We start from the raw sequence: 23,384 nt of genomic DNA, 5'->3' as shown, positions 1-23,384 counted from the left end.
AAGAAACTAATGACCAAACATTTTTAAAGAAATTGATGCGAAAAAATATGAGCTGCTGATTCGCTCTATATGTGTTACTAAATGTGTTAAAATTCAAGTGTTAAAAGATCCTGAGTGTAAAGTAAAAGTGGACGACAAACTACAACTTTCCAACTGGTTAAACTGTCCCTTTTAGGCGGGTAAAAGTTTATCTACAGTATGTTCCTTGATCAAATTGACCCATAAAATTATCTCACGCTGAACATGTTGGCATTATGGCGGGATAATGGTGCCAACTGGCTTGTGTAATTTGATTACTTCTGTGTCAAAAAATTTATTGAATAAGAAATATTATACGCTACAGTGTTATAATGACTGGTAACGACTACAAAAGGTGCAAGGAAATATGTGGCCTTGTGTTTAGAGAGTGACGGTTCGACGAACAGCTAGACTTGTTTGCGGAATACTAATTCTCGTAGTACTCATAGATATGCTGTTTTCAAACACAGGCGTCAAAACACAGCGTTACGCTAATATGCTCAAAGAACTAATAAAATAGCGCACCGCCCCTAGTCACCACCTGCATTAATTAATAGACCGCGAGCCAGGAACAGATAGATTTCCATGACCAATCGCCTCCCGGACGAAAAATCGTATAGTGGTTAACGGGTATGTATGATGAACCTCCGTGGACGTCAGCTGCCGCTCCGTTGGTGGGTTGAGGAATGGCAGCCACCGAAACACTTAAAAAAATTGTCATCGCCCCCCGTGTGACACTTTGTCAGATGATTCAGATGCTATTGTTAATTAAAAAAATCGCCAGCCGGTTATATCGCGGTGGTAAGAACGTCAGCTGGTCGCATGAACATGTAAAAAATAAGCGCTCTACCTTTTTATGATAGCAATAACAAATCATTAAACTTTGCATGTAGCATTTCATCAGGTGAAACGCCTGAAACCCCATAAACGGATTACGTAATTTACACATTACGCATACTTTGCGGACACAGTGGTAAGACGCGTATTTTTTACATGTTCATTTTACAACTGACGGTCTTTCCATCGCGATACAACCGGATGACGGTTTTTTAAATTTAAAACAGCATCTAAACTATCAGCCGGGAGGCGATGACTGACGAAATATGCTTCTAGCCCACGGTCTAACTATAACTCTGAGGTCGTGCAGATTGGGTATGTCTTTAGTCATCAGACCTTCAACGCGATTCGATTTTGAGCAGGCGTTTCAAAAGTACATTACCTACGTTTCGGTCCAGTGAATCGTATAACACATGGTTAATTTTACAAACGCAACGCAAATACTTGCAAACTAATAAAATAAAATGTATGCTATGTACATAGTAACAACTAGGTAATTATAATTAATCGCATTTACATGTATGAGTTAATACCTATTACCTATTGGCAACTTACCTACCAATCTTGATCTTTCTGTCCAGCGGTCAGTTACATTAAACTTATAACTTAAATCAATGCTGATCGCGCTATTGATAAATATGATTATAGAATGAGTAGAAATACGTAGTACATATCAAATATCGGTCACTGGCATTATAGGCTGCTGATTGCTCTAACAATAAGTGTTATCGTTAATTGCTTTCGCAACGAGGACAGACCGGGATTGCGTTAATTGATCTACGTTATTCAAACACGTCTAAGTAGGTAAATCCGTCTCGCTGAGGCACAATTAATCACTATTTATTACGTTGTCGTTCTGAAGGACCGCTCTTCATCTTCAGTTTTACGAGTATAATATGTATATAAACAAGACAATACAACTATTTGTTTTGTATCTCATTATAACTACTTATTATAAGAAAGAAAACAAAGTGAGTTTCACTTCACTCGACTCGAAGCTGAAATTAAGCTATTAGGCTGAATGCATAATATGAAATTCCCCTGAATATATATAAGATATTGTAATCCCACCAAAAACATATTCATGTAAAATGTTATCAGATCTCTTGTAGAGCCAAGCTTCTTACTCTACAAGCCCTATTATGTTCACAACTTTGACTCTACACCTTAGTCAAAATATGTTAAAAATACGGGACTCGAATAAATACGGTGTCAGTCCTACCCAACATATATTATACGGGCACTGAACAGGCAGTGATTGGATATTGGAAATCCAGGATGGAATTTCGAGCAGTTAACTATTGGCTGTTGATTTTATATGCGAAATGGGATTTGAACAAGGGCCCACAAACCACGTTTGGAGACGCCTATACTAGAATGTAAATAACCTACTCAAAAACTTGTTTAACAAGTCTATATCAACTAATGAGATACCTACCTACAAATTGAGCTACTTTGTATTTTATGAGTTTTACTATCTTGCTATAAACTTGCACGCACCAAACAAACATTGATTTATGTCTCATGTCAACATCAATAATAGGTACATGTTTTTCCATTTTTAATATCGCGTTTATTACTAATTATGTTCGTCGTAACGTAATGTGATAATATGAAGCGGGTTAATATTTGCAGTCGTTATGTCATCGTCACTCCACCCAGACCTGTAGGTATCCGCTAATTATATATCGTCGGGTGACAACTAAAACGTACTAATTGCAATTAAATAATTGAACATAATCAACCATGTTTTGGCACTACCACTACCCTACCCTACGGTTCAATATGGCTCTAAACTTGTGGTAATAATTAGTGATGTTTGGTTGTCACCTGGCGATATATTAGGCAGCGCTCGTCTACAAACATATGGTTTTAGATTCAAACTTGCATTTCAACTCTGTAAACACTGACCAATATCCTCCAAAGTGCATTGAATTAAATACCTTTATTAAGTACCTATATGTAGTTTTACTTAAATAATGTACCTTGTTGAAATATTGAATCGCTCTGTATACACTTATATAGCGAAACGCAGTTAATTACCTACACGTGTTTAGTCAACCACATCATATTAGTGAACTGAAACAGTAATAAAGGAGTAGGTAATAACATAACATTTATTAGGTATTAAAAGATCGATTTTCATTTTTGGGAAAACATAATCTGAATATTTTCCCAAGAATGAAAATCGATCTAAACTTATTTTATTTTAGCGTGTATTGTATTTTTATGTTTGCATGTCTTCTTTTTCTTTCTATTAGGTACTATGTTGTGGCGTTAAAAAATATATTTTCTTTCGTTCAAAACAACTTTTATAATTGATTAACCACAAAATATCAAAAAAAAACTTGTAGAAACCACTGACCAAAGTCGTCGTTCAGTAAATACTAAATAGGTACAGAAACGTATTGTAACGTAAATAAGATTGTTAATTATCGCGTTATGTGCAAAGTGCAAAACGATTAGTGTAAATGTAAACAGATTGTAGTAGGTGGCAGCAGGTACATACTTTAGCACCTTGATAGAAGTCAAACTCTTCGGGTTATTCCCACTAGTTACCACCAAGTTGTTACCAGTGGTAACTACTAGGATTTTTTTTCCACCACTACCACTGGTAACTGGGGAAAAAATTCACACTAGTTACCACCAACTTGGTTTGGTAGTAACTACTGGGATTTTTTTCCCAGTAGTTACCACTGACCACTGGTAAAAGGTGTTTTTAGGGTTCCGTAGCCAAATGGCAAAAAACGGAACCCTTATAGATTCGTCATGTCCGTCTGTCTGTCCGATTCTGTCACAGCCACTTTTTTCCGAAACTATACGAGCTATACTGTTCAAACTTGGTAAGTAGATGTATTCTATGAACCGCATTAGGATGTTTACAAAAAAATAGAAAAAAAACAATAAATTTTGGGGGTTCCCCATACTTAGAACTGAAACTCAAAAAATCTTTTTTCATCAAACCCATACGTGTGGGGTATCTATGGATAGGTCTTCAAAAATGATATTGAGGTTTCTAATATCATTTTTTTCTAAAATTAATAGTTTGCGCGAGAGACACTTCCAAAGTGGTAAAATGTGTGTCCCCCCCCCCGTAACTTCTAAAATAACAGAATGAAAAATCTAAAAAAAATATATGATATACATTGCTATGTAAACTTCCACCGAAAATTGGTTTGAACGAGATCTAGTAAGTAGTTTTTTTTTAATACGTCATGAAATTATAAAAAAAAATTTTTTTTCATCATACCCATACGTGTGGGGTATCTATGGATAGGTCTTCAAAAATTATATTAATGTTTCTAATATCATTTTTTTCTAAACTGAATAGTTTGCGCGAGAGAACCTTCCAAAGTGAAAAAAAGTGTGTCCCCCCCCCTGTAACTTCTAAAATAACAGAATGAAAAATCTAAAAAAAATATATGATATACATTACCATGCAAACTTCCACCGAAAATTGTTTTGAACGAGATCTAGTGAGTAGTTTTTTTTTAATACGTCATGAAATTATAAAAAAAAAAAATTTTTCATCATACCCATACGTGTGGGGTATCTATGGATAGGTCTTCAAAAATGATATTAATGTTTCTAATATCATTTTTTTCTAAACTGAATAGTTTGCGCGAGAGAACCTTCCAAAGTGAAAAAAAGTGTGTCCCCCCCCCTGTAACTTCTAAAATAACAGAATGAAAAATCTAAAAAAAATATATGATATACATTACCATGCAAACTTCCACCGAAAATTGTTTTGAACGAGATCTAGTGAGTAGTTTTTTTTTAATACGTCATAAAATTTTAAAAAAATTTTTTTTGATCAAACATATACGTGTAAGGTATCTATGGATAGGTCTTCAAAAATGATATTTAGGTTCCTATTATCATTTTTTTCTAAACTGAATAGTTTGCGCGAGAGACACTTCCAAAGTGGTAAAATGTGTGTCCAAAGTGGTAAAATGTTGAACAAGATCTAGTAAGATTTTTTTTAATACGTCTTAAATTGTACGGAACCCTTCATGCGCGAGTCCGACTCGCACTTGGCCGCTTTTATTTTTTCCAGTAGTTACCATCAAGATTTGGTTACAGTTCAATACTAATAAAAACAGTATAATTTATAGAGTGCATCAATAATTAATTAAAAGTCGAATTAATTAATTATTAGTTTAATTATAGGTCGATTATTGTTTCAGTAAACTTCTGCCTTAAAAGTTATCAAAAATAGTCGGTCTTTGACTGATTTGTTTGTTCGTCCGTATAATTATGACGTTATTGATTGAAAAGGACCTTATTGTCGATGGCGCTTACGCCATTATCAATGATGCTCCTATATAAATAAATAGTTAAATACAACGCAGTGCGGCGTATGCGCCCTCGATAAAAGATCCAGATTTCATAGATAACGTCACAATTAATTCAATTTACAATTAATAAGATAATTTCATCCAAACGCTAATTTCTCTTTAACTATTAGTTTTTTGCGCTTGCACCGGTTTTAATGTTTTTGATTACTTTTAAGGCAGTTTACTGGAACACTAATCGATTCATAATTTTATTAAATTACTCTATGTATATTTCTTCTTCTTCCTCGCGTTGTCCCGGCATTTTGCCACGGCTCATGTTTTAGGCACTAGTTTTTACGAAAGCAATTGCCATCTGACCTTCCAACCCAGAGGGTAAACTAGGCCTTATTCGGGTTAGTCCGGTTTCCTCACGATGTTTTCTTTCACCGAAAAGTGACTGGTAAATATCAAATGATATTTCATACATAAGTTACTAAAAACACATTGGTACGAACCGGGGTTTGAACCCGCGAACTCCGGATTGCAAGTCGCACGCTCTTACCGCTAGGCCACCAGCGCTTCTCTATATTTATCTATTTCTAGGTACTGTTTTATTATTGTTGAACTCTAACAATATTTTGGTGGTAATTACTGGAAAAAAAACCCACCTTTTACCAGTGGTAACTACTGGGGAAAAATCCCAATAGTAACCACCAAATCGAGGTAACTAGTGGGATTTTTTCCCAGTAGTTACCAGTGGTAAAAGGTGGGAAAAAATCCCAGTAGGTACTAGGTACCACTGGTAACAACTTAGTGGTAACTAGTGGGAATAACCCAACTCTTCTTCTGCTTACAACTATAGAGAATATAACTACTAAGTTCTAGAACAAGCCTTAGATATATAATTCTGATTCTACATCCATTTCTTAACATTCACAGCTCTTATTACGTTGTAAACCTCACTTAACCAAAATGTTTGTAAGTATGTATTTACCTGTTCGACAGAATAACCTACAAAAATGCAGTCATATCGTCGCCGTCACCGTGTTTTTATTGAATTCCGTTAATTCCGGGGTATGGGTAAGTACCTTTAAGGAAACTAAATGGCATAGTTAATTTAAAAAAATATATTTTTTTATAAGTATCTGTCAATTGTACATTATGTATGCCTGTAAGGTAGTTTTAGTGATACCATCAATGTACATACTTTGTATATACCTTATATATTCATAAAAACTGTACCTAAAACTATGCATAATAAATATTTTATTCATTCATTAAAAAAAAACACGGTGTAGAGAAGTATTAACAACGTTAAATAGACTCTAGTTACAACCAAATACAGTATTTATATTACGACCTAGGTTATATTTACTAGTTAGGTACATGCGAAAGAGTTTCGAGTCGTAATGCAGAGAAAACCCGACGCCTCACCACTTACCTAACCGTAACTCGACAGTTTCACTCGCTATTGTGCATCGGAGTCTGTGCTCAGACATTACTGTGAAATCTCCTGCTATAATGTCTAACGATAAAAACTTATTTAATTATAAAACAACTAGGTAGATGTATGCCTACTATCGCATACCCTGTAAGAAAATTTCATATAAACATCGCTTACTTATTATGATTTTAGCTGCTTTTAACGCGTGGTAGGTATGTCGATATCAAAGATGTGTAGTAGGTATTTAAAAAAACATTATTAGCCTTTTAAAGTGCAATAAAGTGGCTGAAGTCGACAGTGTTTCTTTTAGTTTACTTTGGTATACATACTACCGCTATCGCCATGTACATTCGCCATCACATACATCGGAGCGGCCGAGATGCTCAAAAATAGGTATCTGAACACGAACTGATCTGATCTGATGGCGATTGACGACTTTACTAGCAAGTTCGCAGATATTCCTCTAGTGTTACTGAGTGACGGGTTACATAAAACCTTGAAAAATTAGGTATACTTACACCTAATCCTTCCTCAAGAATCATTCGTATTGATAGGTGAAAACCGCATGAAAATCCGTTCAGTAGTTTTCCCCCTTATTCATAAACGTGTACTAAAGTTACGATGCCGCTGATCATCGTTTGTCCCTTTCCATCATACTAATACCTACGTCGGAAAGGGACAAACGATGATCAGCGGCATCGTAACTTTAATACACGTTTATGAATAAGGGGGTTTGAGTTTATCGCGAACATACAGACAGCTGTCTGTCGCGTCTGTACGCGGCGGGGGACTTTGTTTTATAATATGTAGTGTAGTGATGATAATCTAGATCAGGAACTCGCGTACCTAGGATTATAAATAGGTACTAGGTACCTACAATAAGCTTAACTAGAAACTAAATGTACAAACTAAACTCTGTACCTATGTATTTATATCACAAAGGCTAAAATGACAGTTCGATTGTTGTTCTGAATTAATACATATACTTACATTAATCGGGCCATGGAATGGAACTGTCATGTTAGTATCTGGAATACCTAAAAGAAAACAGAGCTTATAATAAACTGGAACTTAATTGCTATTAGAATTCCAACCTTATGTTTCTTGATTCTTGTAGTCTTGATAAACAAAAATTGTGTATTTTGGATGTTTTTGAGCATAACGCAATGTAAAAAATAAGTTAAAATAAAATATTGTCCTTGAACCTCGCTTAAAAGAGCATGTTTATTTAACGAGGTATCTGTTTAGCATGCAAACACAGGCGTGAAAATAACGGCCTGTTTTTAAATCGGCCACATTCCATCGCCGCGGCAATAAAAACTTCAGAAAGTGACATGCGTGTATGCGTCTCGCTAATATTTACCTGAAAATCAGTAGATACACCGAGATACGGATTCGAAAATCAAATTATGACTGATTCGACGAATAAATTGTAGTACCTAGTTGATTCACCCACCTAAGCTAGACTTATTATTCGCATAATACCTAAATAAGGGTAAGATACGTTCAATGAGAGTATTTTGATTATGTAAGTATGTTAACATAAGAATTGATTAAGGTTATCCAGTCCCTCATTTAAGCTATAAGTAGGTCACATCTATGTATTTTCATAATGCATTGTAATGATTATAACATTTACATATACGTATTATGTTTTGTTGCATTCTGCCGCGGTGATTTTCGAAAGCCTTTGCTGTTTCGATAAAAATAAGCGGTACAGACCAGAAAGTCATATTGTGTATAAACGAAAACACACAGAAGAAGGGTACCTACCCTGATCTTCTCACATCTCACATCGTACGTAATTGTCTTATCCTGTTGTAGGTGTACGGCGTGGACGTGGACGATGCTAAGTAGGGTATCGCTGTAGTGCTACAGGCCTGAGGCATACTCACAGGTATGTCGCAGACCTGAATTGTCGTATCCTGTGTGTCGTAGCTGATACGACATACTCTGCAGGTGCGAGAGCGCGCCGATGATCATGGCGCAGCGCGTGCTCATGAGCGTGATGACGGACAGGGCCAGCAAGTTGGACATGGCCAGCGTGGCGTATTTGATGCCTGCATGTAGTGAAACAGGTATGAGACATACTCACAGGTAAGTGAGCGCGCCGATGATCATGGCGCCGCGCGGGCCCGTGAGCGTGATGGCGGACGGAGCCAGCCAGTTGCACACGGCCAGCGTGGCGTAGATGATGGCCAGAGACGTGTACCCGTCGCCAGTGAAAGAGGGGTCATCTTGGGCGATGCTGTCGAGGATCGTTTTCTGTGAACAAAAACAGAATAATTTCATATTAATGATTGTATCTGCTACCTAGATCACTAATACACTACCTACTGCTGGAATAATAGTTATTCGTATTTAATATTTTGTTCTTATAAAGGTGACATAATTCGATAACTTTTCTGAACGACATGATAATAAAATTCGTATCTAATTAAATAAGTCAAGGCAATCCACACGTTGAGCCTGGCCTGGCCTGGACCAAATATAGAGAATTTGCATATTATTTGCATTCGAATTGTAGAATCTGACACAGCTATAAGTACATACATATGTATATTATTAAAAAACAACTTCTAGCCGCGACTGTTATTCTAGACGCAAAACGTTCAAAGTTGATAAACAAGACCAACTGCGGGTAGTTAACTTTAACCAGTCTTCTCTCCTAGTCCACAGGAACAACGCCGTCCTTGAAACGTCTGAGGTAAATTTAAAACTTATCTATAATTTGCGTAAAAATCGTGAAAGTTTAAATCAGTGTTTTACATATTTATGTATACTAACACAAATATGAGTCTGATAGTTACTTGAAATAAATTATATTTATTTACTATTGCCTATGTAAAGCTAAGAAACATTTTATCATCGCAATAGCTATTAGCTATTTGTGAGTTACAAATTCATAATTTACCATGAATCATCTAATGTTTTGTCTACCTATACATCTTCTTAGTGTAATGAAGAAGACAATAATGTATAATAAAAGCCATAGACTACAAGTAGGTACACGTGGGTGATGAGAATATCTTACGCATTACAACCCCAAAACTGATTTTGTTCGTTAGGTAAAAACATGTTTAACCCTCTAGTGCACGTCAGCATAGTTATATAATCATTTGTTTGATTTAGAACTTTAACAGATGTCAATAGAGATGAATATTACAACTGCCATATATTGTATATATGGATTTGTATGCATTAGACGAATTCAGGCGCTAAACTATTTTCAACGCATATTGATCAAGGGTTATGGATTTTTTAAGCGTAACGTTTAATTTTCAATTATAAAAACCATATCTTGCTGCGAGTATGTATATACCACAACCTATCTTAAGTGTTCTAATTTTGTATACCCCAGTGTCCCTCCCGAGCCGAGTGCATAATAACACAAGTGCCTAACCTTATATTCTTAATTTATTTTTTTGAGTAGGTGGTTTACAACCTTCCAAAACAATAAAAATCCCAAGTTGCAATCCAATAAGTATAACGCCTACTCAATAAACGCAACTTTATAAAATTCCAGACTTCCAGTACGTATGGTGCTATCAAAAATTAAGTTTTGCAACAGAACTGCCGAAATGAATGTCTGTTTTTGTCACCGTGGGTATAATAAATATGTATAGTAAATTACTAATAAGTCGATACTAACCTTTCATGTACTTATCGGTTTCGTAACTTAAAAATCCACGTTATAATTTATCTGATAAGAAGCTTCATTTGGAACTGTACAGTTCAGAATACGAACAGAACAAAATTTCACTATTTTTACTCATTAAAACCTATATCATCATTATTTAAAATTTAATTATACGCGATTAAGGACCCGTCGTAGTGAAAAACAAGGAACATAACACATGTATGGTTCGAAAGGCAATCATAGACGGCCTTGATTGCGTGAAGCGTTCTGCCAAAATAAGTCTATAATCGAATTCATGAGTTCAAGTTGATGTGGTTCAAGGCTGGGGATTCCAAACATGTATGATAATCACATGATAATTAAGTTGCATGTCTCCAAAAACGTATCACTCCATGAGCATTTTAGAATTTTCATTTATTTCGCCATTGTAGCACTCAAAAATAATGTTTCTGAAAGAAGCAGTCAATGAATAATTTATATTTAAGCCACTGATTGCGATATTACGACGGAATACCTAAAGCTTGTGACATTTTAACAAAGCTATTCAAATCTAATACTAATGTATCAGACCCCGGCATCAACAATACTATTTTTTTAAAGCTTTTGTTTTGACTTTTCGTTGAATCAATCTTACGGAGCTACGGAAGTTATAAAAATTGGCTCGATGAATAGTTGCAACATGCATAGAAAAGATAGTTCAGAAAAGATATGCAATAAAAGTACGGTTAGGTAAGTCCTTATATGTAAGTATTTCTTTACTTATATTATACTAACGACCAGCCGCGGCTATGCACGGGTAGAAATTAACAAATGATGCACTTAAACCTCCCTCAAGAATCACTATTGATATGTGAAAACCACATGTTAAGTTTTGTTGTTTAAACGTTCCGAATACATTTTATTATAAATTCTATCCTATTTTAAAACAATACCCTAATGCATACGCAATGTCATAAAATCTCTAGCTGTCGCGTATTTATCTGGAACATGACATGTTATCGCCAGAACCCTTGAAAACGAATCCTCTTGACCTACATTTAAATAGAAACACATCCTTGAAATTATCGAATTCTTAGATAAAACCTAATTTAGGTATATTGATAGTATGGATGATCATTAAATAAACATTAAGCATAAAAAAAACAATTACTCATCTCATAACTGGGTAATTATAATTAAGAGTATTTTTAATTAGCGGCTATAGTCAGCAACAGACGTAGCAATTTGAGAGTGAGGATCAAAATGATCAACACATACTCTTACTTACTGTCATAACAGTAGAGTAGTTCTTAGACAATTTCGACACCTCGCGCCTTAGCAACTTCTGCTGACTGTATGTTTCTGTAATAAAGTCCACAAGATCCGAGTAAAAAATACCTACGTCCCATCAATTCTGATTTGATTTAGGCTGTTTTAGCTCACGAAATACCCAGAGAAGCAAGAGAAACATACCGTTTAAAGATAGTAAAACTCACACGTGTATATATTACACGATAATTTAATTCATTGTCAATTTCATCAATCTTGCCCTTGTGTTGTCAATAATACTTAAGCACATTATATAGTCCGACATCGGATTGTATTACACTTTCAATTATTTAGGTTCCTATACATGGAGTACGACATTGTGATGCTAAATTAAAAGCGATATCGAATACAACGTGAAACATTTAGCCCTAACCACAATTGAACGACTGATCAACGTCAATCAGCAGTGAACTATGATATGAAACTTACCCTGCAATACAATTTAGCGAACGTTTTAACGATGACATGCGGTTAGATACAATCTACCCTTGATTATCTGAAAGCTCTGACTGAACGGAAAATTAAATAACCGGCCAAGAGCATGTCGGGCCACGCTCAGTGTAGGGTTCCGTAGTTACTCTTCCGTCACAATAAGCTAAACTGGAGCTTAAAGTATAGTAAATTGTTAACCAAGGGATGAAACGGTACCTTTCACCCGAGTTAAACAAATAGGCTTTGCATAATCAGTACCTAATTAAAGTAAGTCTTTTTACTATCAAGGGAAAACTTTTTGCGATAACTCAAAAACAGCTAAACTGATCATGTCCGCTATAGTTTTCATTTAATGTCTTTCTTAAGCTCTACTTCCACGATTTTTTTCATATTTTTTGGACCTATGGTTCAAAAGTTAGAGGGGGGGGACACATTTTTTTTTTCTTTCGGAGCGATTATCCCCGAATATATTCACTTTATCAAAAAATGTTTCTTGACAACCCCTATTAATTTTGAAAGACCTTTCCAACGATACCCCAACTCTAGGGTTGTAGCGAAAAAAAAATCACCTCCACTTTACGTGTAGGGGAGGTACCCTAAAAAAAATTAAATTTTTAGATTTTATTATACGACTTTGTCGGCTTTATTGATTTATATATCCATGCCAAATTTCAGCTTTCTAGCACTAACGACCACGGAGCAAAGCCTCGGACAGACAGACAGACAGACAGACAGACAGACGGACATGGCGAAACTATAAGGGTTCCGTTTTATGCCATTTGGCTACGGAACCCTAAAAAGCGGCCAAGTGCGAGTCGGACTCGCCCATGAAGGGTTCCGTACCATTTAAGACGTATTAAAAAAACTACTTACTAGATCTCGTTCAAACCAATTTTCGGTGGAAGTTTGCATGGCAATGAATATCATATATTTTTTTTAGATTTTTCATTCTTTTATTTTAGAAGTTACGGGGACACACACACACACACACACATTTTACCACTTTGGAAGTGTCTCTCGCGCAAACTATTCAGTTTAGAAAAAAATGATATTAGAAACCTCAATATCATTTTTAAAGACCTATCCATAGATACCCCACACGTATGGGTTTGATGAAAAAAGATTTTTTGAGTTTCAGTTCTAAGTATGGGGAACCCCCAAAATTTATTGTTTTTTTTTTTTCTATTTTTGTGTGAAAATCTTAATGCGGTTCATATAATACATCTACTTACCAAGTTTGAACAGTATAGCTCTTATAGTTTCAGAAAAAAGTGGCTGTGACAAAATCGGACAGACAGACGGACTTGACGAATCTATAAGGGTTCCATTTTTTGCAATTTGGCTACGGAACCCTAATAAAAAATAAAGAAGCAAGGCGAGACAATACGATGTATATACGAACCAACTCTTATTTCGCGGTTCACGTCTATCGCATCAGTCGAGCGCTATTTCCGCACTAAATGTAGAACGTGTACCTATTACTTACACTCTAAATACCAGATAAAAGTTTCATAAACCACTAGGTATAATAATATTCCAGTACAGGCCGCTGCCGTAACCAAGTGCTTGCGCAACTACCCCAAGTTTTCTACTGCTGCTACAAACGACTCTATGCTTTTGCGATTTTCGCACTTACAATAACAATAAAATGTCACTACAATGTGACGTAAGACTCAATACTTTTCTTAAACAGTCGCTAGTGCCTTTGAAATATAAACGAGTACCGAATTCCAGAAAGGAGAAAAAACTATGTCGAGCTCATAAAGTTTCCACTGTGAGTTTAATCTTGCTCGGTAGGTGCTAAAATTAGCAATAAAATTGATATAAAAAAAATATGTTCGATATGATCTAAAATGAATTACTAGTAGATACTAGGAAATACTTATTTTTAATCGAAACGATCCTTATTCGTAAAAACAATGGGACATTACTGCTTCGTCGAAAAGCAAACGACACCAAAATACAAAAATAAATTGGCTTAGTGTTTGACAGTGGCGCCAGTCTAGCGGCTTTGAGCCACAATATTATAGTAATATTTGAGAGCTGGCACATGTCAAAAAAAAACGTTTATCACACTAAACCCTTTGTGGAACCCTAAAATCGCCAGACCACGAAGGTCCACATGTTTCCCTCGACGTGCGTTTGCCATCGCTTTCAGTTCCTAGCCAAGAACTTCTTCACGTAGGGTAAATACCTAAGTTTCAAGAATCTCATTGATAATACGAGCTGGGATACAGCTCCTGTCTCTCTCAAGGCTCAATAACGGCTCTTAAATCTTTATGTTACCCAAAAAATAAGTAACATCGCTTTGATAATTGCTCAAAGGTTAACTGGAAGAGATCCCTTAAAGGGATAAGTTCGCCTTTGTACGAATGACGAGTGATTTATTTCCCATTTTGTTTTCATTTTTGGACAATAAAGAGGTTTACTACTACTATTACTCAGGTATTTAGTTAGTATAGACCGACCAAATAAATAATGGGGGCTCTATATGATGCCTAAATCCGATAATTTTAACTGCGGTTGGCTTGTGTTCCTAAAAGTTTGTTTACCCCTACGCTAGGTCACCAGCGCTTGATCTTAATGTTTGTTCATGAAGAAAAATACTATCTTTGGCTATGAATATTAAAGTCCACACTGGCATGCGTAACTGTTCGCCTGAAATAAGAAATGATACACCCCAAATGGCTGAGCGCACGGTAATTTAATTATTCGCCGTCCACCTTTTATAATATAAGTACAACCTTAATACTTTACATTGTGTTACATAGTGTGCAACTCGCAATTCGAACCTAGTCTCGCCTCGCCTCGTAGTCTCATAAATCGCTGAACAATTATAGTATTAGGCAGACATTATCAATATCAGTTTAGTAGTGTGCGTTGCCAAGTTCAAATTGTCAGTTTAAGTTAGATTGATTATAATATCTTATAGACTTTATCATAAAGTATTAGGCTTAGTTACTGTGCATATCTTACTGATTGAATCCAAATCTTCTGTTACAGATAGATTGTTTAATAAGAATGTTTACATGTTAACATGAAACTAAGAAAATATTTTTATATTACACTTATATATATTTATAAATTTATTTTATTTATTGTTTAATTAAAAGTAATCCAGAATTCGTTCTCAATATTTAGCTAACCGAGCAGTCTTGGACCCAAGGATCCCTTCCTGTTCGGCATGGTGGGTTAGGAATCCGCAAATTTCCAGTGTGGCCAGCATTTTTGTCGTCGGCCCATAGCTCATCCAGTCTCAAGGTAGGAAAATACAGGGGCGAAACCCCGAGCGCCGAGTATAATTTTATTCCTTCGATGTCGAGACCCTTGGTCCGTGGGGCCCTGGCGTTCTGAGCCTCTTTAAAGATCTGCCTAAGAGACTCGAAGACGTCACAGGAGATCAAAGAGCTGGCAGCTTTCTCGCTCAACGCATCAGTCTAACGATCCAGCGAAGAAATGCTGCCAGCGTCTTCGGTACTATGCCGCAGGGGCCATTTTTAGATTTATTTTAATTTAGTCATATTTTTGTTTTAGTTTACTTATAGTTTATATTATCAATTCTTATATTTTTTTATATCATCATTGTATTTCTTTGTAATCATTTGAATAAATATTTAATGATTCGCTATACACTGATAGTATCTATTAAATAATAATAATCGAATAAGATACTGGATGTCGATTTTTTATACATGTATATAGTCAGGGATGCCATAACTATTCGGAACTCATCAGACCTCGAATAAAATAACCCAACATAAGACTGTAAAAACTCATCCTATAACTAGAACTACCTAAGTCTAAATATGGAAAGTTAAGTACCAAAATAAAATAAAACCAATATTGTATTTCAGTAAACACGCTATTACTCAAAGACTAGAAGATGACCTGTAAACCCCTACAACGATGTTATAACAATCAAAATAACCAGCTTGGATCACGTAATAAGTATGATACCATTCGAACATATGCGTACAAAAAATTACCGTTGCCCAAGCCTTTGCGACCATCAAAAATCTCGGTCGATGATCTCATTGCACATTACATAACAATAAGTTACGGCCATGTCAATAAACTTGATAATATAGGCAACCAACAAAGTAACAATAAATAAATTGCAGATAATGTAAAAACGCATAAAGTGCAAGAAGTGTCACCTGTGTCTTTATATTTCGAAACAATCATAAATCGTATTTTTATGTCCGCGATATTTTAATAAAACAAGAAACAGACGTAAATTGCAAGCGATATGTTTGGGAATTATTTATATTTAAAGGTTTGTCCGCTTTCTTTGCAATAAGCGATAATTTAGTTTCTCTTTGAGTGGGATGTTAAATAAATTTAAAATTTAAATGACGTTACTTTTATCAATATAGGAACCAACCTTTGCAATGTACATATAAACAGTATTGTACAGTACTTTGTCCATAAATTCAGCACTAAATCACAGCCTATAGTACTTATATTAAGATTACTTTTTTCATATAATAAACGTATCAATTTAGCAGTGACAATGTTTGTTATGATTTTTTCATGACAAGCGATTTTCCGAAGCAAATTTGACCCAGCAAAGACAAGGTTATGTTACATTGGCCTAAACATTTCATAAGTATACCTATGCCAACGCATTATATATAACACGATTGAAAATCTTGTTTGTAACACTGAATGTGTAACAAATGCATCATTTAATGCGACGACTGAGTTGACGATAATATAATTGATTTATGTATGTATTTCTCATGACTGTATTTTAACACATAACGGACGTTAATTTCATAAATACAATTAAAAAGTGCTGTTATAACGCAATCATCAAATACACATTAAATGGCGATAGTCGATACAAAGCTAGAAAAGAATGAACGATCACATACAACTTACTGCTAGTTCAATCTTACTAGTTTTACCTACGCGGAAGCGGGAAAAGCCTTAACGAATAAATTATACCTGCGCTCACTGACCAGATAATGATTTACAAAAAATATGGTTATGATAGTTAAATTAAATTAACGCAACGCGATGCAATTAGGACTATTCATTATATGGAGACGTGAGAATTGTAGAGTCAAGTTGGAATACATCGATACACATTTATTAATGTTTGTTTTTTATTCAGTACCAATAACATGATAAGATAATTTCTTACAACCTTTTCATTGTTTTACTTGCTTGACCCAATGTCTGTCTGTAATGTTTTACTTATTTTCCGATGTTATTTTTTTAGGTACATTTAATTATTATTTATTGTTAATAAGAAAGCGTTTTACAATAATTAAACTGTATAAAGAATTAATTAGCCCTTTACAGCTTATTTTCTTATGAATCCATAACCGCATCACAGGCGGGAAAGTTTTGAGCTTTGCAGTTTGCCTTTACGAATGGAATAACACCAAATTGCCTCTTTGACGAAAATAAACATTTTAGGCAGATATGTATTCAACGTACGCACGACTCTAATCGCATGACCAGTAATATATTAAATGTGTTTGTATGTTTTTTCCGCATCCAACGTGGAGGTACCAACTTATAGTGTCGCTATACTAAACATGAAACATGTCATATGACTAGTTTTTAAGGTTCCGTGCCTCAAAAGGAAAAATCTGAATCCTTATAGGATCACTTTGTTGTCCGTCCGTTTGTCTGTCTATCAAGACCCTTTATCTCGGGAACGCGTGGAGGTATCGAGTTGAAAAAAAAACACAACTTTACCTACTAAGACCTACAGTCCCTTGAAGCTGTGAAAAAAACCAAACTTCTATGTTAACGTATAAAAAAAGATACGACCGTTTTTGCTGCAAAAAACGGAAATTTTGACACTCTCAAGGGATTCAAATTTTACATGGTACAGACAGAACTATGAAATTTGTAAAGTAATATCGTCTTTCACTACAAATACAGAGAAAAATCTGAAATCTATAAAGATGTAAGAAATACTTAAATTTGTACGGAACCGTCGGTGGGCGAGTCCGACTCGAACTTGTCCGGTTTTTTTTTTTGTGTAAGGAAGCGAGCAGAAAAGCGGATATAGTTGACGTCGTCATAAGTCATAAAGGATGTAACGCACGTACTAATGTTGCGAGAAACGCGCTGCACTATGTGCTGGATCGGCCGAAAAGAGGACATTCGTACTTTTTTGAGAAAATCATTTTCAAAAAAATGCTATTCGATGGAAAATTGTGTGAGGAACAATAAATGTAGTATTTTTTTTTTTCAAAATAAGGCATATTGAAAGCAGAAAATAATAAAGTAAGTTTTTTTTATATGGGACCCAAAAATAGGTATCTTGTTTCTCCGAACTATTAGCGAATTAGTCTTCTACCTTTCGGGTCTTTATTTTCCTACTTTTATAGAATACGAAATGATAAGCAGGTATGTTATGTACATAAAAACCGAAGTTATGTGGACTTTTGACTGGAATTAGAAAAAAACGGGCACCTACAGAACAAATCTGCTTATCATTGCGTATTCTATAACAGTAGGAAAATAAAGTCCTAAAATGTAGAAAACGGCTTCGCCAATAGTTTCCGAGAAACAAGATACCTTTTTTTGGGTCCCATACAAAAAAAAACAGACTTAATATCCCTCATTTTGGAAAAATTTATAGTCCCACATTTATTTATTATCCCTAATGAGGGATAACAGGATTACCACATTTATTGTTCCTTATACAATTCTCTATCGAATCCAATTTTTTTTATTTTCTCAAAAAAGTACGAATGTCCTCTTTTCGGCCGATCCAGCCCACAGTGCGCTGTAGAGCCGCTTTGTTCTATCGCTACATATATTTTATTCACTAAACATTTTGTACGGAACTGAAAGTTCAACTTTGCTTTGGTAAAATTTGACAGAAATATTTACATGATTACCAAATATTGATACATTTACACAGATCGATACTACCTAGATACTACCTACTTAAGACTAATAGCGATAAAGTTAGCAAGTCTAAATTAAATCACTTGATGTCTGTGATTCGAAAATCTACTCTCCATTGAGTTTTTTTGACTAAAACGATAAGACAAATATAAGACCTATTTAAAGTGGCCGAAGATATCTTGGCTTCAAATGGGATTTCCTAGAAATGAAAGGAAAACAATGAATAATGCGTTTAGTTATATTATTCAAACGAATTTTCCTTTTTTCAAATTGATCCCTATGGATGAAGAGGAGATAGCTGAGATCTTAAGTCGGCTAATTGACCGAGCGAACGTGAATCGTCTCCGTTTCAGTTTAATGGGGATTTGGGGAATGCTTTCGTACAGGTGTTCTGTCCGGTTGACGATTACGTTATTGAAAAATATCGTAACCATAGCGAGGTCCACAACTCAGAGCCACTAGTATGTAATAGTAGGTACTTACTTGAGTGTATTATTTATATTGCACTCGCCTCTAGTTATGGTAGTTATACTCTACCGACAAGTATGGTACAACCAGAATAAACGGGTATAGGTATGTTGTTTGTAGCACAACTTTTATCTATTATGTAACACGTCCGTTTGTTTGATAACTGTGTATGTATACAGTGTGTACCTATGTATGTAAAACATAAGCTTGTTGTCGTTGATGTACTTAAAATCCAATGTTGCAATAAACTCGAATAACCTTTCACGAGAGCTGTTTTATTTGACATTTATAGGACACTGCGTCCATTTCAAGGTCGCCGGTAAAGCGCCTATTCGGTATTCGCTAGAATCCGGTCCTTTCCACATGGTGTTCTTTTACATAATACGAGTAAGAATCATACAACAACTTGCGTTGACTGACTAGATACATTATTATTCACTATTCACTACAACGGGACTTATCGAGAAAAATAAGTTTTTAAATTTACCTCCAACATTTCGAGGATGGCGTTGTCCCCGTGGTCTCGGAGAAGACTGGCTAAAGTTGATATCTAGCCGCGCGAGTTTTTCGAACTACCCGCACTTGGTCTTGTTTATCAACTTGAACTTTTTACTTATTTTTACGCGATTAAGTCCCATTGTAGTGTAGTGAACCAAAATCGTGAATGTTTAAATGAGTGTTTTATTTTATTAGGTATATATGTCGTACCGTAGTAAAGTACAAGGGACGTACTATTATGCCGGGTGCAGGCCAGGGGCCCATTTCTCGAACGGCATTAGACTAATATTATTAGTCCACCAACTGTCAAATGGTATGGGTCCCAGCCCCAACCCAATCTTGCGTTCGATGCCCGAGAGGATTGACTGCCCATGTTTGAGGCATTGTGATGATATGCATGTTTCTAGAAGTACTTTTTATCTTCAGCAACTATTTAGGTCCTTCTAGAAACATAGCTGCCCTAGTAATTATTTTGTCATTAGTCTATATATATTACCATAGCTATAAGTGCATACTAACATATCTATGAGTCTGTGAAAGTTACTTGAAATAAATGATTATATTACTTTTATATCTCCTTGGATTTCACGGGCCTATAAATCCCGGTCTTTTGATAGGCTTGCGTGGGGATATAGATCCAACACGTAGAGGCCCCCTTGGAGAGATTTAATGTCATGTAGAACGCCTGCTGGAACCCGTTCACAGGCGCAACAATAGTTACCCATGAACCGGTCGCAGCATGCATTGCGACTATTGTAGAAAAAGTGAACAGTAAAACGGTCTATGGATTGAAGTTTGGGTGGACAATGAGACTGGGTTATTTCAAAGACGTCCGGACACCTGCCATAAAAATGTTTTCACTAGTTATCGAGGCAGGCGGTGACTCACCGCCCACTAGATGGGCCCCTGAAACTGCCGTGTCGAAGACGACCAGGAGCAACACCGGTGTGAGCGGCTCAGGGGTGTCGAGAGGTGTTCGCCGCTTTCTACCCAGTGGCTGATAACAGCCACTGTGCCAACTCGCGTCTTATGCAAATTTTCACTTCCACCCCTGGAGCATTTAGCTCTAACGACTCCTCTCTGGACGGCCAATGAAGGCAAGCCAGAGCCGAGTCCTGCGGATCCCCTTGGGGTCCACTCCGACCGACTAAGACACGCCGGAGACGGAGACCCTGACCGACTCTCGGGAGTACTCGGGTCCGTGGGGTCGTTACTCACCAACAGCTCGCCATGAGCTGCCCTGCGGGTATTACTTTATTATTATATCTCCTTGGATTTCACGGGCCTATAAATCCCGGTCTTTTGATAGGCTTGCGTGGGGATATAGATCCAACACGTAGATGCCCCTTGGAGAGCTTTAATGTCATGTAGAATATAATGTATTACTTTATTATTATTATTATGGCACTCACGTTGCGAAACATTGTAAATTGCATTGGGTAGTTTCGGAAACGGGATAATCGTGAAAATCGGTATTTATTTAGGTAGGGGTAGGTAAGTACTTAGCTGTTTTATATCCTAGATAGTTTAATTTACTCTTTACTATCTAATCAACCTGCTTTTGTACTAAAATAATAGATCAGTTGGATAAATTTATCATTTCAGAAAGCCTACCGCGAATACCGCGTACTCCAATTAAGCCGTAAATAGACACATTGGTGTTCGTGGTAGACCCTCAGTATTCAATCAAACTATAATTTCTGTACTTAATTTGGCAACACAAGCCTTTGTGACACTATCAAAGTTTGTTAGTATGTTTTGCACTCCTGCTAGGGTAAGAAGCACTTCTTACCCTAGTTACTAGTTTATCTATTTTCGAAATTATCCTAATACACGTTAATAATGACGTAAGCGCCAACCGCCTTATAATCATATTTCTCCAGGAATTTTAAATATAATTGAAAGTATTTACTGAGCTTTACTTGCATGATGTATCTCATAATTATTGGACCCATGGTTTAAAAGTTAGAGTAGGGACACGAATATTTGTTTTTCGGAGTAAATATTTCTGAAAATATTCCTTTAACCATTTTTCAAGACCCAACAAAGCCCAAATGAAAAAAAAATCATAATTTTTATTATACCATTTTGTTGCCATGATTGATTTGTGTATCCATGCTATTGCAATTGTATGCAATTGAAGCTTTCTCGGACAAATGATCACGGCATAAGCAGAGAGACATAGCAAAACTATAAGGGTTCGTAGTTGACCACGGAACCCTAAAAAAAGTGGAAACCAAAATCAGAAGCTCCAATTTTATTATACTCTACAAAAAAGTATTTTAGATTAAATTTCTAGTATTCAAATTTCATGTTGTTGGCAGCTCTGTGTCCAAAAAACTACATAAGTTCTGCTAGGCTAAAGTATCAGAGCTCTCTGCTTCAGTAATGGAAAAAAAACACTTAATATCCTATGATATGGCTTGTGCTTAGGTATGGTTAGTTTTAATTCATGTGTGATTTTGACAATAGGTTTCTTACATTTTATTGCATTTTAGCTAAGCAGAATTAGGAAAAAATATACAAAATATAAAAAGTTCATGATACTACCAGATATGTTTAGGAATGTCATTTAAAACCATAATTTAAAGTAATTACCAGATATAATCTTGTTTTATAAGTATTTTCTTGGAACTATAGTTTGTATACTGAGCACAGACAAATTGCATAAATTATATATTTATTCTAAATAAAAAGGTAAGATTAAAATTTACACAAATTATGGCAAATTGTAGTATTTATTCCATTGTAATAAGTATCCAGTAAGTTCAAAATAACATCATAGTTATTAAATCTTTTGCCACTTCTAAGAGATCTAATTGGACATGTACATCTATTATTTAAATATGCATTGTGTTTTAATAGATACAACTAGTAAACAATAGCAAAAGGTACTGAATATCTGAATAAACGTATAAGAATAATTGTTAAGTTACTAATGTCCAAGAAAAGTAATATAAAAGTGAAAGTAATTAATTAAAATATTAACTTACCTCTATATTCCCCATTGTTTGAAACGCAGTAAAGACAAACATAAAGCCAAATCCTAACAAAATAACGTTTATGAATCGCCGATCCATCTTGATGGAGTTAGAATAATATAATTGTACCAAATTTATATGAATTTATAATAATTATTCTACTTAATTAATTTCACCGCAACGCAACACTGGTACACTGCGACGCACCTTCTCTGTTATGCGTTCCTCGTCAACTATATTATTGCTCTTGATGCTTTAGCAACATTCCGCGCTCCCTACTCCTACGAATGCAATGCTTACATTACAAAACAGTTTCGCTTATGAGTGTCGATGTCGTATCTTAATCAATTTCATGTAAATGTAAATAAAAATACGAAGACTGCGATAAAACTGACAGATCAGATCTGACAGTCAGTGACACTGACATAACGAAAAGCGTTCTGATATTTTCCTGAAATGAAGAAAATGATCGGTTATGAAGCAAAGAGTAAAGCTATGTAATTCTATTTATTGACAGTAACAATATACATAATGGATATATACAGATGAATACTATAACTAGCTTATATCTAAAATAGGCCCTTGAGGCATTGTACCAAGGA

The 23,384-nt window shown here is 35.5% G+C and overlaps 1 protein-coding gene across 1 annotated transcript in view; it reads right to left on the bottom strand.

Moving 5' to 3' along the window:
- LOC133522085 (UNC93-like protein MFSD11) overlaps window positions 1-23,185 on the bottom strand; it is a 34,164-nt gene extending 10,979 nt beyond the window's left edge. The window contains exons 1-2 of the mRNA XM_061857289.1: window positions 22,795-23,185; window positions 8,672-8,841 (exon numbers count right to left, since the gene is read on the bottom strand). Coding sequence (XP_061713273.1) covers window positions 8,672-8,841; window positions 22,795-22,881 — 257 coding nt within the window. The 5' untranslated portion in view covers window positions 22,882-23,185. The remainder of the gene's footprint in view (window positions 1-8,671; window positions 8,842-22,794) is intronic.
- Between the last annotated feature and the right edge of the window lie 199 nt (window positions 23,186-23,384).

This window comes from Cydia pomonella, chromosome 10, assembly GCF_033807575.1.
Source record: "Cydia pomonella isolate Wapato2018A chromosome 10, ilCydPomo1, whole genome shotgun sequence".
NCBI classification, from domain to species: domain Eukaryota; kingdom Metazoa; phylum Arthropoda; class Insecta; order Lepidoptera; family Tortricidae; genus Cydia; species Cydia pomonella.
This window is presented reverse-complemented; position numbering and strand designations above follow the sequence as displayed.